Consider the following 17684-nt stretch of genomic DNA (forward strand, 5'->3'; position numbering starts at 1 on the left):
TTTACACATACACACACTGTATGATATGCTAAAACCAAGTACTTACTGGCATGTGATTCTGGTCAGAGGCAGGGTACACCCTGGACAGTTCACCAGACTATCACAGGGCTGACACATAGAGACAGACAACCATTCACACTCGCATTCACACCTAAGGCCATTTCAGAGTCACCAATTAAGCTAACTTGCATGTCTTTGGACTGTGGGAGGAAGCCTGAGAACCTGGACAAAACTCATGCTGACAGACATGCTGGAGTAAATGCAAACTCTGAATTGGAGGGCTCCCCCACCCCAAGGTTTGAAACCCTCCACCCTAGGGTCCAACCAGGAGCCTTCTTGCTGTGCTAACCTTTGCACCACCATGCCACCCAGTTTGGGTACCAATGGACTAAACTCTACCTAAACCAGCTACAACAGTAAAATGTGACTTAGGCAGGACCTTAAAAATGCCCTAATTTTAATTTTAGAAATATTAGGCTTTAAAAGTCATAAAGTAAATTTGAATTTGTGAGGTCTCTATTGCCACAGACATTAAATCTAATTTAATTTATCCATCTTTTAATTTCTGTTTATCAAAATGAGCCAAGCTCTTCTGCATGATAGTCCACATTTCTGATGTTACAAATCTTTCATCCATCCATCCATCCATTTTTATTTCACTTATCCAGGGCCGGGTTGCAGTGGCAGCAGGCCATGCAAAGCACCCCAGATGTCCTTCCCAGCTCCTCCTGGGGGAACCCAAGGTGTTCCCAGGCCAGATGAGATGTACAATCCCTCCAGTGTGTTCTGGGTCTGCCCCAGGGTCTTCTACCAGTTGTACATGCCCAGAGCACGTCTAAGGGGAGGCGCCCAGGAGGCATCCTGATCAGATGCCTGAAGCATTTCAACTGACTCCTTTCGACACAAAGGAGCAGCGGCTCTACTCCGAGCTCCCTCTGGATGTCCGAGCTCCTTACCCTATCTCTGAGGCTGAGCCCAGCCACCCCACAGAGGAAACTCATTTCATTTGGTTGTATCTGCGATCTCATTCTTTCGGTCACTACCCAGAGCTCATGACCATGGGTCATGGTTGGGACATAGATGGACCAGGAAATCAGAAGCTTTGCCTTCACAAGTGAGGGTAGACTGAGGAGGGTTTAAACTTACCACTAAACCTAATACTGCCTTTTCACTTAATAGTTGCATTTACATGTTGGCAAAATGTGGATTAACCTAACTTACTCTAATAATCACATTCCAACAACAACAAAAAGAACTAGCACTGCACAGGAGTACCGTTAGTCTACGTACCTGCAATGCTTGAATAAGAAAAAGATGCCCAATATTACCCTTGAATTTGATTAAATATTTTTGATAAAACATTCAATTCAAGTGTTGAATACTTGCAGACCCTGTTACACTCTGATGCATCTGTGTTATTTTATGTCATATTTTGTATCAGTTACAGGGGGCAATTTACTGCAGTGAGAACTTGTAGCAAAGACGTGTTTTACTCAAGCAGGATTTTAAACCATAACTTTTACTTGTTAAGGATTAATATTACATTGTGGTGTTGGTATTTTTCCTTGATTAGGGGATTGGAGTACTTCCTTTATCGCTAATATCTGAGACATTTTTTCCACGTTAATCCCTAAACAGAAACTTGCATATCTTTTTAGTGGCACCAAAGTGCTTCGTCATCATCATACTGTAAGCAAACTACGACTTGACCAACAATCCATGACCGATAAGTCTGAAGGGGAAAGAAAGGGAAATATGCAGGGCTTTCCGGGCACATGGAGAGAAGCAGGAGAGTAAATATTACTTTGACCTTGTGGACTAGAATTTCTGATTCTATTAACCAGGGTGCTCTCTGTCTGCTCTCACTCTCTCATTCTCCATCTCATTTTCTGTGTTGGTGTAAATCATGTTTCCTGCTGCAGCACTGAAGTCAGCTTCGTGGCAAGTTTACAAAATACCAGCACACTGGACTGAAATGCATTCTTTTGAAGAGTTGTAAAACCAGTTAGGCCCTCAACCAAATCACTCCAGATGAATGCACAGAGTTACCTTTCATTTAAGGTGTGGTTTTTCTTTTATTACCTTTGCTTGGACCCGATGGCTGTGTAAATACAAAATATCTCTACATCATTTACAGCAGCAGAAAATGTGAGTTTACACACACATACAGCACATTAAAACTCCCAACAGAATATCCTGCTGTGAATTCAGCGCTCGGAGACAGTCTGATGCCAGAAAGTGACAAGATTATGAGTCATACTTCACTGTGGCGACAATGTCAAGTGTTACTGTTGCAGGAGTAAAGAGTCGGGTTTGCTTTTGTAACCTAATGCAAATGAGATAAGATTCAGATATGATGTCATGCCATTTTTATATTGGGGAAATGGGGTTTTACTGGAGCAGCTTTTAAAGCTGTTAAAAGTTTTATAGCACTCATGATGGGATGTTGGTTTTGGAATAATAGTGCGTCATTAAATCATTTTCATTCCTGTATTTAGCCATCAAGGTAATTGGGTCTGATTAATGATGATTGATCTTTTTAAGTCTGCTCTGCCTGTTCTTTCTTTCTTTCTTTTTACCTTATTAGACTGTACAAGGAGAGGAATGCAAAAAAGGTCACCAGCCAGACTCAAACCAGCCGTATGATCAAACTTCGAAACATTTGTATTTTCAAGTTAAAATACTTCTGCATAAACAGCGCAGACCCACTTCTTGTCGGCCCATGTGCAAATGCATGTGTTTGGGAAGTACTGAGCGTACAACTGGATAAATGAGACTTGGATTATACTGCACGAGTTGTGGGAGAGTTTGTAAATGGATGTTTTGATATAGCTTTGCTGTTGTAATAGGTCCAGTGTGTAGGATTTAGTGGCATCTAATGGTGAGGTTGCAGAACTAAACTTCTTCCGTGTGCCATGCGTGAAGGACAATTACAGTAGCCAACATGATAACAGGAATAACCCTGTCTAGAGCCAGTGTTTGATTTGTCTGCTCAGGGCAACCGTAGAAACAACATGGCGGACTCAGTGGAAGAGAACCTGCTCTGTACGGCTCCACCCTCTGAGCTTGCAGACCGAGCCCTTGCCGACTTCAGTTGTGGCCAACGTAGTGTGACGTATTTACTGTCATCACGTAAAGTCTGCGAGGGCAGAGACTGCAAGTGGCCGATGGACAACCCTCGAGACTGTTTTACTCATTGCCGTGGAAACGTTTAGCTATTACTGCTGTCATATTCATATTCTGTCATATAAGTTGATGAACAGTGCCTACTCATCAGTTCCTGCAGATAATAAGATATAAATCCCTTGAAGAGCCTTTTTTTGTGACTGAACAAAAATGTATCAATACATCTCAATATAGCAGGCTACAGGGGTTCAAAAACAAATGTTTGTAATGTTTCTGTATCATGATGTGGTTGAATATTATTTCTGAACCCCACAATTCAAGTAGCATTTTGATAGCCTATAACTATCAATAAAAATTTTACACGTTAACAAGTTTTTGTTTCAGCAATTGAAAAAACCACAATGTCATGTCCGTATTGCAATGAACTGTGGGTCATTAAATCAGTGAAGTCTGTTTAAGTCTGTACCCCAAGCAGACTCTCTGGAAGTCTGCAGAAAGTCAGCTTGAGGCCCCTTGTGGACTTGATAAATTGTAGATTGGACAGCCCTCAGCACTCCCAGACTTCCTGCAATGTTGGCGAGCCTGCAAACATGGTGAAGTGTGGACATTTGGATTCTGCCTATGTAGATATAAATGGATAATTCTAAGGTAATAAAGACATGATTCTTGGGGCGTCGGTGGCTTGGTGGTGGAGTGGGCGCCCCATGTGCAGGGCTGTTGCCACGGCGGCCCGGGTTCGGGTCTGGCCTGTGGCCCTTTGCTGCATGTCATCCCCTCTCTCTCTCCCCCTTTCACACTTAACTGTCATGTCCATTAAAGGCAAAAAATGCCCCCCCAAAAAATCTTTAAAAACATGATTCTTATTTTTAGGTGATTATAAACTAATGACATTTTATACACCATTTCTGCCAATAGATGGCCCTAAACCCTACACACTGGACCTTTTAATGTGGTCCCCCTTTACACCAGTTTATCAATAATTTTCTCCAATTTTGGAATCTTTGTTTACGCTGGAGGCATGTGTTGGAGAAAACAAAGTTTTTCACAGGAATTCAATCTTCAGAGTCAGCAATTGATTTACAAATTGTCATATTGGGGGTGAAGTATTCCTTTAACCCCTGAGCCATGTGGATGTCTCCATTTTATATTCTTAAAGGGGTACTCAAGCAATTTATTACTGCACTTGGTGGACACACAGGTGACAGACTGATTTATTTCCTAGTGGAGCTCAAGCACCAAAAACACTGCAGCTCAACAGTAAGTGAGGGAGACAAAAAATGTCCCTCTGTGCTTTGTCTGGGAAGGCAAACTATTGACCTTCTGCTTACAGCTCTCCTCTTATCAAATGAGATCTCTTCCTTTTTCTTTACTGCCTGCACATTCTCACTTGACCTGGTGTAAAAAACATTTCTTTATGTGAAAGAGGTGAAAACGACAGTAATCAAACCGGTTTGCACGCCTCACCCTGTTGCACCATACTTTTGTCTCATGATGACAGTTGCTGTCTTCCTTTCTGTCTCCCTTTCAGCGAGTGACCAACATTGGGTTTACAGTGTCAGCTTACTGCTTTTCCATTGTCAGATTACACCTCAGGAAAGAAAGCACCAGGTCAGAGGCTCACTTTGTGAAATCTGTCCCTACTACAGCTCCTGTGTGTTTACTCTGGGCTGTGTACATTTGTTTACAATGACGGTATTGAGGAATGACCTTCTGCCTGTATAGATGACCCCAGGTTGGATCACTTTGACACCCACAGCACCTGCAGTCACGTATTTAAAGACTGTGTCACTCCAGCGTAGTCTTGTTTTGGCTGAAGGACAGAGGAAACTGTTTTCCCCAAAACATTTCCATTCACATATTTTGTGTTTCCTTGTGTATCCTTTAAAAGTCAGTCATTCAAACTGCCTGTGGTGGCTGCTGTTTAATGCTGTGGGTCTTTATCAGACCAGATTTACTTCAAGTGTTGGCTTTAAGGGTGTTACTGTGTGAGTGAAAGGTTATGTGGCAACTTCCTGGATTTTTACCATTTCCTTTAAACTGAAAGATTTTGATTTGACAAGTAAGTAAAATTTAGGAGGAAATATATTATCAGTTGCCTGTGGCTACTCAACATTGCTTTCTAATGACTAATGCTTTCATGTGATAAATGAAAATAATCTGTGCCACCTGTAAAGTTAAAACAATCCACAGGAGGAGCTTTGGTTACACCATGGTAGCACTGTAGCGTGCCTGACCATAACTTTTCCTTATTTACAGTTTCAGCTCAGGAAGAAATGCCCAAATGTAAACATGAGTGAGTTAATGTGCCTTTTGTCAGACCTCAGGGAAACACAGAGAGGCTCATTATCACGTTGATAATACCCAGGGAGGGCGGTGATTGGCTCATGAATAATATATCTCAGTAGGAGGGGACGGTTTCGGGGTTGACTGGAGTTAGTTGCGTGCGTCACGTTGTGAATTGAAGACCAAGGACATGGTCTGAATGGCTTTTTGTACAGTCACTGGAGGAAGTTTTCATGCACCGAACACCAGGTAATACAATTTTACTCACTTTAAAATGATCAGAGAAAGACTGGATGTTGTTTATTTACAGCTGTGTTTTAAATAAGCTGAAGAGTTTGGCTTGTTCAGCTGTGTAACCTGCTTTGTGGAGTTGGGGTGTTTAAAGAAATTACATTTCAATGTGTCGCCTGCTGCTAATTCGGATTTATTAGAAACTAATGGTTTCGCAGTAGAAATGTAATGTACCATATTTCAGTGATGTTTACGCGCACCGTGCGCCTGGGAATATTTGTGTTACCACTTCTAATAGGACTTGTGGTTTAATGCGCATCGAAATGTTTCCACTAAAGAGTGTTTGTTTTTCTAAAATATGCTTACAATATTTATATCACCATTGTTTGGGCTTTTGTGACGTTTTTTAAAGTACATCTATTAGATAGGCTATTATTTAGGATACTGGGTTTATTAAAGTTTAATTGTTATTAAATACGTTTCTGATGAGTTTTAAAAGTCGAATAATAGCAGCATTGAAGATCTTTGACATTTGTCACCAGTCGACTCAGCAGTCTTCAGTGTTTGTGTTAAAACACTGGTAAAACAGGGCAATTACGCGTGTGTACAGGCCACCATAGGTTATCTATACCACACAGGATACGAGGGTTCAAATTCATACGGGCCAATGGTGGTTCAGCTTCTTCATATTGTGCCCCGAGGCTTCATCGGTTAATCTTTCTGGTCTCAGCATGTTGGAGGAATGAAGGTATCTGCCACAGGCTGTTATCAACCTGCTGCTCTGATGGTGCCAAAGCGCATTTTCACCGCCTCAAATCATTAGTCCGGAGCTTTGTGCAGGGTCTGTCTGGCAACAGGGCTTGGAAATTAACTCCGTGCGTTTGCTTTGCTGCGAGCGATAGTACAGCTCAGGTTATGAGCGTGTTCTCAAGAGGAAGATCCCCCTGTGTTGACTGCGCTGCTCCCTCCGCGGTTATTTACCTCCACTGATGTGTGCAAACACGCGGCGCGCTGTTGTCACAGGCTGAATTGCAGGTCAGTCCCCTCTTTTCATCATCCTGCAGTCAATCTGTGTGTTTTCTATAAAGAGGACCAAAGTCACAGGGAAGAAGTCTGGCGTCAGCTGTGTAAACTGGGCTCAAATCTCAGCCTGGCTCAAGCAACAAGAGGTGACAGGGCTCAGTCGGGTTCCCAGGATTGTTCTGACCCACACCTGACCCCCAACTCCTTTTTTGCCTTTTTAACAAGCATTAATGGATATTGATCAGATCCGGATTAATTGTGTGACTGTGTAATCCAGGGACCCCTGATGGGAGTCTCCAGATGGTCCTGCTCTAACTCCTGTACAAGGATTTCAGTCTGATAATGCAGTTTGTTTCAATTAGCTGACCAAAAAGTAGTTCAGTTTAGGACTAGATGTTAGAATCCCTGATGCACATACTTGAGACTGTGAGTGGGGGTAATAGTGCCGTTTGGGGGTCTGAATGGGAGCCAAAGGGTTAGATGGATAGAAAAGTAGAGCCAAGCCAATTCCTGCAAGATATTTGCATAACATGGTCACACTTAAAGATTATTTTTCAATCTTTAGCAATGCAAGAAACATTTGAATTCTTTGCATCATCAGCCTGTTGTAGTTCTTATAACTCCTATTATGCATACAAGCTGTTGAAAGGTGCTCTTCCTCAAACAGCTGCTGCAGCCCCAGTTGTTCTTCCCTGATATGCAAATCCCCAGTTCAGGACAGTTTCTTCTCCCCCAGAGGTAGACGCAGTTTGATGTAGATGTATCCCATTAATCAGTAGATCACAGAGATATCTCCCGCTCACCTTCCTCGGCTCTGTATGAGTTGTTGTACTTTCAAAAGGAGTGGGCTGAACATCTGTGTGCTGCTGCATCGTTCCCGAGTGTTTTTGTCTTCAACTTTTACAGATGGGTCAGTAATAGTATTTGTCATGTTGCGTTATCATAACATGGAGCCTGGTCTGCTGCCGACAACGCCTGATTTATATTCCCAGGCCTCAGCGAGCCTCTCAGATCCTCCCTTAACATTTGCTCAATGAGCCTTAAATGTTTCCTGTTGTGAGATGAAAGCCGCACTAACGACCCACTAAGGCCAGCTCTGCTTTCTGTCATTGGTCTGGTTTGTGGTGGATGACAAAAGTCATGTTCCCTCAACAAAGAACCACCAAACACAGATGAGCTATGTTGAGATACTGCATGATGGAGCCTTGTCAGTGTTTGATTGCATGAATCACAGAGTGATTCGTGGTGGTGGCAATGCAGTCCGTCCAGTGGAAAATACAACATGAACACATGAGGATATCTCTTATGATAGAAGGCTGTCAATATGAACATTGTCTGTGTTTCCTTGTGGGTGTGTGATTGAGTGTAACGTGAGTAGACAGATAGCATTGGGTGTCTGATATGGTAAGAAAATCAGGCACAGATAATGTTGTTTTCCTCAATCTCTTTAACCCATACTGGCTGACTGCAGCCTTTGAATCTGAGGTGTTAAACATCTGTTAAGTGAATTAGAACAAAGCTTTGGAGCATTAGCATGAGATGCACCCCTGTGAGAGGATCCTGGACCCTTGAGCTGTTACACCCACATACAGTAACATGAAAACTGATTCTGTGACATTACACAGAGGAGAGGGAGTGTGTTTTTGGTAAAGACACAAAGCACCATTTCCTGTATTTTGTGAGAAAGTGCTCAGACAATAGACAAAGCTGGGGAATGTCGACTGTGGAAACAACTGGATCATCAAAAATACTTGTGTTAAGGATAGTTGAGCAAGAAATGTAGAGGTTTTACAGTGTCTGTGTGTATTAAAGTTTATTTTCTTAATTATGCAGTTGATTATTTATCCCAATAATTTGGTTAATTTCATGTGATTGACGGTTCAAAACCCAAAGATAGTAAATTTACCATGATAAAATCAACAGTAAAATAGCAAATTCTCACATCTGAGAAGCTTCCAACTAGCTCAGTGGAAATTGTTGATAAATTTCCTATCAGTTTCCTATTTGATTGATCAACTTATTCTTAATCCTTTTTCCTTTGCCTCTGATTGTCTTTCCCACCATCCGTCCGATGCCTCCCTCCATCAGCACCAGGCATGGCTGGGAAACCTTTCCGTGCCACCTACATCTGGAGCAGCATCATCTCCAATCTCCACACTCATGTAGAGGTTAAGCGCCGGCGTCACAACCTCAAGTCCTACCATGACTGTTTCCTGGGCTCAGAGGCTGTGGACGTGGTGCTGGCACACATCACCCTGAACCGTTTCTTCGGTGATGAGGCGGTGCCCCGCCACAAGGCCGTGCGTCTCTGCCAGGCCCTGATGGACTCGAGGGTGTTTGAGCCGGTGGGCGTTAAAGTATTTGGGAAGGAAAAGAAGCGAGCCACATTCGAGGACAGTAGTTGCAGTTTGTACAGGTTCCTGAGCGCGACGACTGGCTCCTCATCACCGCTGACCAACGCCAAGTCTCACTCCACTACCACCATCGAGAGCGGCTATGACTCACCGAGCATGAGCAGGAACAAGAATGGATACAGTCCGTCACGTGAAAGGTACAGACTAAAGTCATAACATCTCCAGATCTAATTTTTGATTTGCTTTGTTCTCCTTCCTCCAGAGCTAATCCCCAATCTAGTATAGCTTTAGACTGGGTGCCTCTGAAAACCAGTGAGGCATGACCACAGGCTCTTGAAGTCCCATCATGCAGTCATGTCTTGATACTGTTAAATTCCAGTAACCCCCTTAATTACCAGTGTGTGGCAATCAAGACAACCGGATACAGCATCAGAGGCGGGGCCCTTTCAATCTTATGAAAGTTGCTCAGTTGTGCATGAAGACAAAAAAGTTAAACTTTCTGAGTATGAAATTATTGGATCTTCTGCATCGTAGTGACCCATAGAGCAGGCACGCTACAGACTCTCACGAGCTGAGCGTCTAACTTCCAGTTTAACCCTCTGCTAACTTGAATGTGAATAAAAATGTTTAAGGTTCTTCTGGACTTTCCAAACGTTACTGGAGCAAATGGATCAAATCCTGATAGTGAAATAAGTCATTTTGCTGGGGTTAAAAATGTATCCACTGATTTAAAGACGCCTTTTTCACAATGTAAGTCAATGGGAAAACGTCTTTTTGGCCACATGGCATCAAGTGACAGACCTTAATGTTGTCTTTCCATGGTTTGGCCACCACAAAAAATGGCTTTAAAGCCCAGCACACTTCCTTCTAGTGTGCAGGATTTAGTGGCATCTAGCGGTGAGGTTAAAGAATTGAAACTTCTCCCACGTGCCAAGCATGTAGGAGAATTATGGTGGTGTGTTTGACTTGTCTGTCCTATAGGCTACTGTAGAAAGAACATGGCAGACTCCATAGGATAGGACCCGCTCCCTGTGTAAATATTAACGGCTCATTCTAATGTAACAAAAACACAATGATTCCTATTTTCCGGTGATTATAAACTAATGAAAACGTATAAATGTTATATACCACTTGTGCCAAGAGATGTCCCTAAATCCTACACACTGGACCTTTACATTGCAAAATCATAAAGTAGTTTTAAAATTGAAATAGACTGGAAATATGGGGGAATGACTGCAACAGAGGTTAAAAGATATCTTCTTACTGACACCTCTAAAGCTACTAATTAACATGTTATATCTTATTTGTATATGATACTAAAACATCATGTGCTGGAGTACCACTTCTTGGCTGGCAGCATGCAGGGGGTGATGAAAAGACTCCAGGGAGGTTTACTTAGCAAAGCCAGGAAATAGTCTGGCACATAACCTACATCCTAAATCCTAAATCTACAGTGTGTCTTCGACTTAAAATAGAGATATAACAAATCAATTAGTGAGCTTTAGAGGTGGCAGTGAACAGATTTTGTTCACTGCTACCCTGTTTCTAGTCTTTGTGCTAAGCTAACTGACTGACTGTAGCTTCATATTAACCTTACAGAGATGACAACAGAAACTCTCTAAGCAAGAATGTGAACAAGTATTTCCAAATATGTCAGCCTACTCCCTTAAACTCTGTTGATTCTTCTGTACTTTGAGGCAGCATAGTTAAATTCTGGGGAGGCTGTCGAGCATGAAGCAAAAACAGACAGGATGCATTACCCGTGAGGTGCTAACACATGGCCTCAGCACTTTGTGCTGTTGTGAGAGTGACAGCTCCAGACTGGACCTGAGAGCAGGCCTCGCTAATGAGAGATGAAAGATTCAGAGCCATGTGCTGTTACGGTTTAAATAAGGCTTATGTAATTTGCAACGTGGGCCCAATTTAAGTCTTCTTTCGAATAACGTAGATCAAGAGAAAAGGCTTCACATGTCCTATTTAATGTTCATCATAAACTGTTCGATGCTGGAAATTGAGCATTTACTTTGCCTGTTGGATATGAAATGACCAGAATCACAACAGCACTAAATTGTCACTGAATCACAGCTACTAGAAAACATTGCAGCCTGATGCTGAATTTGTTCTTGTAATAAGTATGTATTTTTTCTCCAATCATTTCCGCTGATTGCTGTTATTATGTGACTCTTCAGACAAGGGGTGCTGAGCTACTCCACCCACTCCCCTGCAAAAACAGACAAAGCACTGGAGGACGTGCTGGGAAACCTCAACCTGAGCTCAACTATCACCCCTCAGATGATCAATCTCGGTCTCTCACAAGAGCGTAAGTGGTCTTCTGTCTGAAGAGGATGACGTAAATCGGCACTGTGTTTTCACTCACAGTATGTGTCTTACGTGTCTGTGTACCCATCACCCTCATGGCTTTTAACTGTGTTTTCTCAGTTGTGGATGAGGTGTGGCACCAACAGGCGGTGTTTAGGCTGCTGCAGCTGGTAGAGCTCCCCCTGTTGGAGAAGCTGCTTGAGGGTAAAGACTCATCGAGGCCTCCCCTGAATGGCATGGACAGTGACTCGGACCTGTTATATACATCAAGCTACCTAGACCGAGAGGTCCTCAAGGCCTTCAGTGAAGCACAGTAAGTCCTCTCATAAAATCACATGAAGGATATGTATGTAAGGACTTTGTGTTTCTGTTTGTGTTTTGCCCTGCCCTTTAGCTCACATGAAAATATGAACCTTTTAAGCACTGATGGCTGATTTGAATGTAAAATGATGGTTAGGTGTCGAGGATAAAAAAAAACATTTAAATGTTAGCTAGTCACAGAAGTGATGGTAAAACAAACATTGCATACAGTGGTGGTAAATAAATGTGAACATGACATGTACTCAAGTACTGTATTTAAATGCAATTTGAGGCACCTGTACTTTACCTGAGAATTTCCCTTTAATGATACTTTGTACTTACCTATCTTCCTCTGCTATTCAAAGGGGCTTATTGTACTTTTTTTTACTGCACTTCATTTATGTAAAAGCTATAGTTGCTACTTACAGTGTAGATAAAGATTTTGATACAAAACATGTGATCAGTTTATAAAATATGATGCAATTTTACATTATAGAGTAAACCAGGGATGCTCAGCTTGCTTTGCAAGGAGGCCACTTTTGCAAAATGACAGTAGGCCAGGGGCCAGTTAATTAACAAGCATTGATAATATTTTTTTTAGATAAAATTAATAAACGAGACAAATCCCTCGCAGCAGTCCTGCACAGGTCAGGTAGATGCAGAGGTGCATCTAGGATTTGAGGACATTTGGGGCTTAGCCTGGTCCTCTGTTGAAGGTTCTGAGGGATCCCCCCCCCTTGCACCTTCATTTTTAATACACAATTTTAATGTTTTTTTTTAATCTACTCTGGCAACTTATTTACATTTTAAGTACAAGAAAATCCCAGTGTAAATCAGTTTATTTTAATTGTGAATTAGAAAATGGTCAGCGGGCCACTCGGCACCCTGAGGGCCAGATTTGGCCTGCAGTCTGTAAGTTGAGTATCACCGTGCTTAACTGTGAGGCAATTAAAATCTGCTTGTTATATTAAACAAACTGGAGCTTACATGTTAATGAACGAATAATATAATTATAATATGAGACTAACGGGCCATTCTGCGTAACTGGTACTTTTACTTTTGATACCTTTTATTGGTATTTTATAATATTTTTTATACTTACTTTTACAGTATTATTGTATTAGTGTTTTTATAGTGTGGTGTTGTTACTGCTTCTTGTGTAAATAATCATGATGAAATGTTTCTTTTACCCCTGGTGATCAAAAAAAAAGTAATCTGATTTTAACCTTCATGTGTTTTCACCTGTAAACGACCAAATCCATGCTTACTGGAAGCAGTCGAGTTTTCTCTAAATCACTGAAAGCCAAGAGCGTATCTGGACCTTCTTTTTGTCTGTCGGCTGTGTTTACAATCATTACACTTTCCTCTCCACTCAGGGCTGATGAGTGGATGTCGGGGGCAGTCGACTGCCTAGAGTTTCTGCCTGACGAACTGGTGGTGGAGGTGAGTCGAGGTTTGGCCAGCTGTGTTGACGACTTGCTCAGGTGTAAGAGTCTGCTCTATGAGGTCCTGGCTCAGCATTACGGACACATACAACAGCCACCTCTGCTCAGCAACCATGTTTTTGACATCCACTCTGGCATCTCGGAGCTACTAGGTAAGAACTACTATACTTGGGCGTCCTGTTGTTTTCAGGAGGGTTGATGAGTCTTTAATAGTGATGCATTAAGGCATGTTTCATATATTTTGCAGCCCATGCCAGTTTAATCACAGGGGTTGCTTTTCTCAAAGCTCAGCATTTTCATCCCTGTATTTTCTCTGGTCTTTTGTCAGTGAACGGCAAACAAGAGCAAGCTCTAGAGGCTCTGCAGCTGAGCCTAAAGCTGCAGGACTCCCGCAGCAGGGAGGAGCTACGCAGGCTCCTGAGATTCATGGCTGTCGCAGCCAAACCACAGGAGGTCAGACTGCACAAAGAGGTGAGCGCTCATCTGCCTCTCGTGTGAGTCAGCACAAGTGTGTGTTTGATCTTTGTTAAGTTGAAATATTTTTCTGTCAGGTTGAGAACAGAATGGCGGTGAAAAGGTCTTTCTCAAGCGCTATCGTCTTCAGCAGAAGACTCTCCAAAGGAAAGGTGGACTTAATGGTTCTGTTCATGATGGATAACCACCGTGATCTGTTCAAAGTGAGTGTTCCTAATTCATCTCTTTGTGTGACGTGTGTGTCTGGCATTGTGGGAGGGACGTAACAATCCACATCTCTGTGAGAGAACTTAGTCATTGGGTTGATAAAATGCTGCTGTACACAGGCTGTTTAGAAAGTTCTCAACCCTTACATCAGATATTACTTGAAAGAGAATACATTCAACAGCCACAGACTAAGTAAACTTAATACTTCTTCTTGTTATAATGTATTCATATTAAAATTAGATCTTTAAGTCAAGATAAATAGAAACTTATGTCTTATTTTGCTCTCTTTGCACCAGATTCCTGTTTCATTGCACAAGATGGTCAGTGACAGAATAATGAATATTGTGACAGGGAAGGATCCAGATGTGATCACAGGTTTGTGGATTTTCCTTGTACATATTCACCAATCAGCCGCAACATTCAAACCACTGGCAGGTGAAGTGAATAACCTTGATCATCTCTTTACAATCTTATGGTATGCTGGGAAACCTTGGGTCCTGCCATTTATTTGTGGATGCCATTTGACGTACCCACCCACCCAAACACTGTTACAGACCAAATCCCTCTCTCATGGCAACAACACTCCCCAATGGCAGTACCCCCCCGTAGAAGGACAATGGGCCATGTCACATCGCAAGAGCTCATGGCAGCAACCTGGCTTCCAAATCCCCGGATCTCAATCTGATCAAGTATGTGTGAGACATGCCAATACCCAACCTCACAACCCACAGGACTCAAAGGATCTGCCTCCGAAGCCCTGGTGTCAGACACTGTAGGACACCCCCAGAGGTCCTGTGTCCATGTCACGTCAAGCGCCACACCACGGATCGAACTTGGCTCTGACCTGTCGAGGCATGGACACAGGACCTCTGGGGGTGTCCTGTATTGTCTGGCACCAGGGCATTGGAGGCAAAGCCTTCAAGTCCTGTGGGTACTGGCGCATCTCACAGATACTTGATCAGATTGAGATCCTGTGTCCATGCCTCGACAGGTCAAAGCCAAGTCAGATCCGTAGTGTGGCTGTTGACCTGTTGAGGCACAGACGGAGGACCTCAGGGGTACAGGCACATCACATGGATGCTTGATCGGATTGGGATCTGAGGAATTTGGACGCCAGGGTGATGCCTTGAGCCCTTTGTCACGGTCTTTGGGCCATTCCTAAACAGCTTTTGTGGTGTGGCATGGCGCATTGTCCTGGGAACTGGGGACGAACTTGGTCTGTAACAGTGTTTGGTGGGGGACATGATCAATGATATTCACATCACCTGTCAGCGGTTCTAATGTTCGGTGTTGATCTTACACCATCTGTTGCTTTGAAATGCCTTGTCACAGATGGAGACAAACTCTTCCTTGACTTAATTTGAGTTTGTCCAATCTCTCCTTACTGCAGGATCAACATACTGCACAAGAATGAGCGCCAAGGCCTACTCAGAAACGGCACAAAAAACCACTAAAGAAGAACTCTGGACGTTACTCCGGACAGTACACGAGAACCCTAAACTCTCGGCCAAAGAAAAAAGACGGCTGCTTGGACAGTTTTATAAAGGCCACCCAGAGATTTTTGTTCAGTACTTTGGAAATAGACTGTCGACTGTCAACATGTTGCTACAGTGATATTTATTACTTCATGTATTATAATGTAAAAAGAGGTAGATGTAGGAAAGAACAAAAGCTAATGTGATGTAAAGATGTGAAGAAGTGCAGTGTAGCATGTGGATTTTATTCGCTTGTATGTAAATAATTAAGACTACTGAACAAGAATGTGAATTTCAATTGTGAGACTCGTGATAAGCTGCGATATTTAAGGACATATTTCATTTCTCAGATATTTTATTTGGTGCAGGACACTAACATGAAATGTCCTTGTATGTTGTATATGAGACTGTTACTTTTCCAGAATGACAAATGAACCAAGTGTTCTGTTGAGGTTTTTTTTTTGTTTTTTGTTTTTTTTTTAAATGTTTTCACACTGCAATGTGTCTTGACGGAATTCAGACAAGTCTGCATAAATCATTTTTCAATGGATGTATTCTTTGTGCTTGTGCAATAGGAACAGTGTTAGCAATAAAAATGTGTCTGTTCATGTGGTTTCTCATATACACTGTGATGCACAGTGGAGCTATGTCTCGAGGAACGGAAATTTGAACCTGGACATTTGAAAGTCTGATGTTGTGCTGTAGTGAACAGTCAGAGGCATTCATGAGAATCAGCCCTCTGGGTTGTCATGTTTGTTGCACCATATAAGAAAACAGATGTTTGTAAGGTTTTTTTTTTTTACTCAAACTTAAAAAAAGCCACGTTTTAGTGGTGTCTTCAGGGTTCTGTTTTAAATAAGTTTTACACGCTCCTAATCGGCTGAGGAAATGACTTCCACATTTCCAGGTAACAAAAACATCCCCAGACTAAGTTTAAACCACTCACATGTTGATTGTATTTTGGCAAAGCTTAATAAAATTCAACAGGACTTTTCTAACATTCATACGTGCACATTTCCCCTTTTTAATCGCTGATACAAAGTGTGTGTATTCTGATGAAAAGAGAGCAAATGTAACTTATCCATACAACCATGGGTGGCTCATGGGACAATGGGCCCTGGGCACAGATATGCAAAAGGACCCACTACCCCTCCTACACAACAGTGAGACACACAGACTTTGTGGTGGTTTGCCTTTTTTCTCTTGTTGTTTGTGTCTTTTTGTAGTCATTGTGTTTCTTTGAGGTCATTGTCTTGTCTGTTTTGATTGATTTGTCTCTCTCTGTAGTCATTTTGTGTCTCTTTGGGGTTGTTGTGCTCCTTTTTGTAGTTCTTATGTGTCTCTTCACAGTGCCTTTGCATCTTTTGTGGCCTCTTTTGAGTCCCTTTCTGGTCGTTACAAGTTAATTTGAGTAACATTTTGCAGGTGGAAGCCAGGGGGGACTGACACTTTGGGCCCCTGGGCCTGTTCAGAAATCCATCCATGCACTCAACACAAATAATACTGACTTTCTAGGTACAGTTTGTAGTCCATTCTTAGCGGACTTCCACACAGGCTTTGTACATGGCCCCCTTTTAGACCCGCTCATTTTTGTTACAGAGGCAAAACTGTGAAATCTAAGGCTGTTTTATGCTTATTCATACACTCTGTAAACAATTTTTAAAAAGCAGGTTAGAAGTACTGTGATGTTGCATCCACTTTTTATATAAGGCCAGTACTGTTTCACATATTATGTTATTGTTTCCCGCCAAAGCACTTTGATCAACATCTCATGGGTCCAGTTTAAAATGCAAAATGGTGGTGCATCAATTCAAATCAGAAACTGAGTGGTGCTTTCCCTTCCAAGACCCTTTGTTTAGTTTTGTTTTGGTGGCTGACATTAGATATGTCTTTGATGCTCAACAGCAAAATCACTGAACCCTTAATGTATTTTGACTGATGTCTAGCTGTGATCAGTGACATGAAATTCTGAACTAACCTGACAATGAGAACCAACAGGAAGTTACTTTGCTTGATGGGTACTCTTGGTGGCACTGTTAGTAAAACAATTATTATCCGTCATTCAAACACTGATAAAAACATCCACAGAGAAGACTTTTCTCTGTATTATAGTGGTTGTTGGAGTTTCTGAGAGCAATTCAGTTCTCCAAACGGTGCACATTTCAAAGTGGCCTTCCGGCTTTATTATGTGGCAGCAGAGTGGTGTTCTGCATAAACTGTGTTATGCCTGTGAATAGGCTCAGAGTGTAGATAGGCCGCCATACACTCAGAACAAAGGCTGTGCTGGGCAGACAAACAGTGATGTAAGAACACCAGTGTGAAAACAAGCAGCTGTCCGGAACTGAAAATGTTTCCTGTGTAAGTTTTTTTTTCAGTCAAGTAGAGTTTATCACAACTAAGGAATTGTCTGGACACGACATCTAACGTTTTAACGTATTATAGTGAAA

The 17684-nt window shown here is 42.2% G+C and overlaps 1 protein-coding gene across 1 annotated transcript; it reads left to right on the top strand.

Moving 5' to 3' along the window:
* The first annotated feature begins 5553 nt into the window (after window positions 1-5553).
* depdc7a (DEP domain containing 7, paralog a) lies at window positions 5554-16945 on the top strand. Its single transcript, XM_049562856.1, has 9 exons — window positions 5554-5658; window positions 8752-9214; window positions 11207-11337; window positions 11457-11649; window positions 13013-13233; window positions 13410-13552; window positions 13633-13758; window positions 14059-14137; window positions 15153-16945. The coding sequence occupies exons 1-9, from the start codon at window positions 5643-5645 to the stop codon at window positions 15374-15376; spliced, it is 1596 nt and encodes a 531-aa protein (XP_049418813.1). The 5' UTR covers window positions 5554-5642; the 3' UTR covers window positions 15377-16945.
* Window positions 16946-17684: the final 739 nt, after the last annotated feature.

This window comes from Epinephelus fuscoguttatus, linkage group LG2 (genome assembly GCF_011397635.1).
Source record: "Epinephelus fuscoguttatus linkage group LG2, E.fuscoguttatus.final_Chr_v1".
NCBI lineage: Eukaryota > Metazoa > Chordata > Actinopteri > Perciformes > Serranidae > Epinephelus > Epinephelus fuscoguttatus.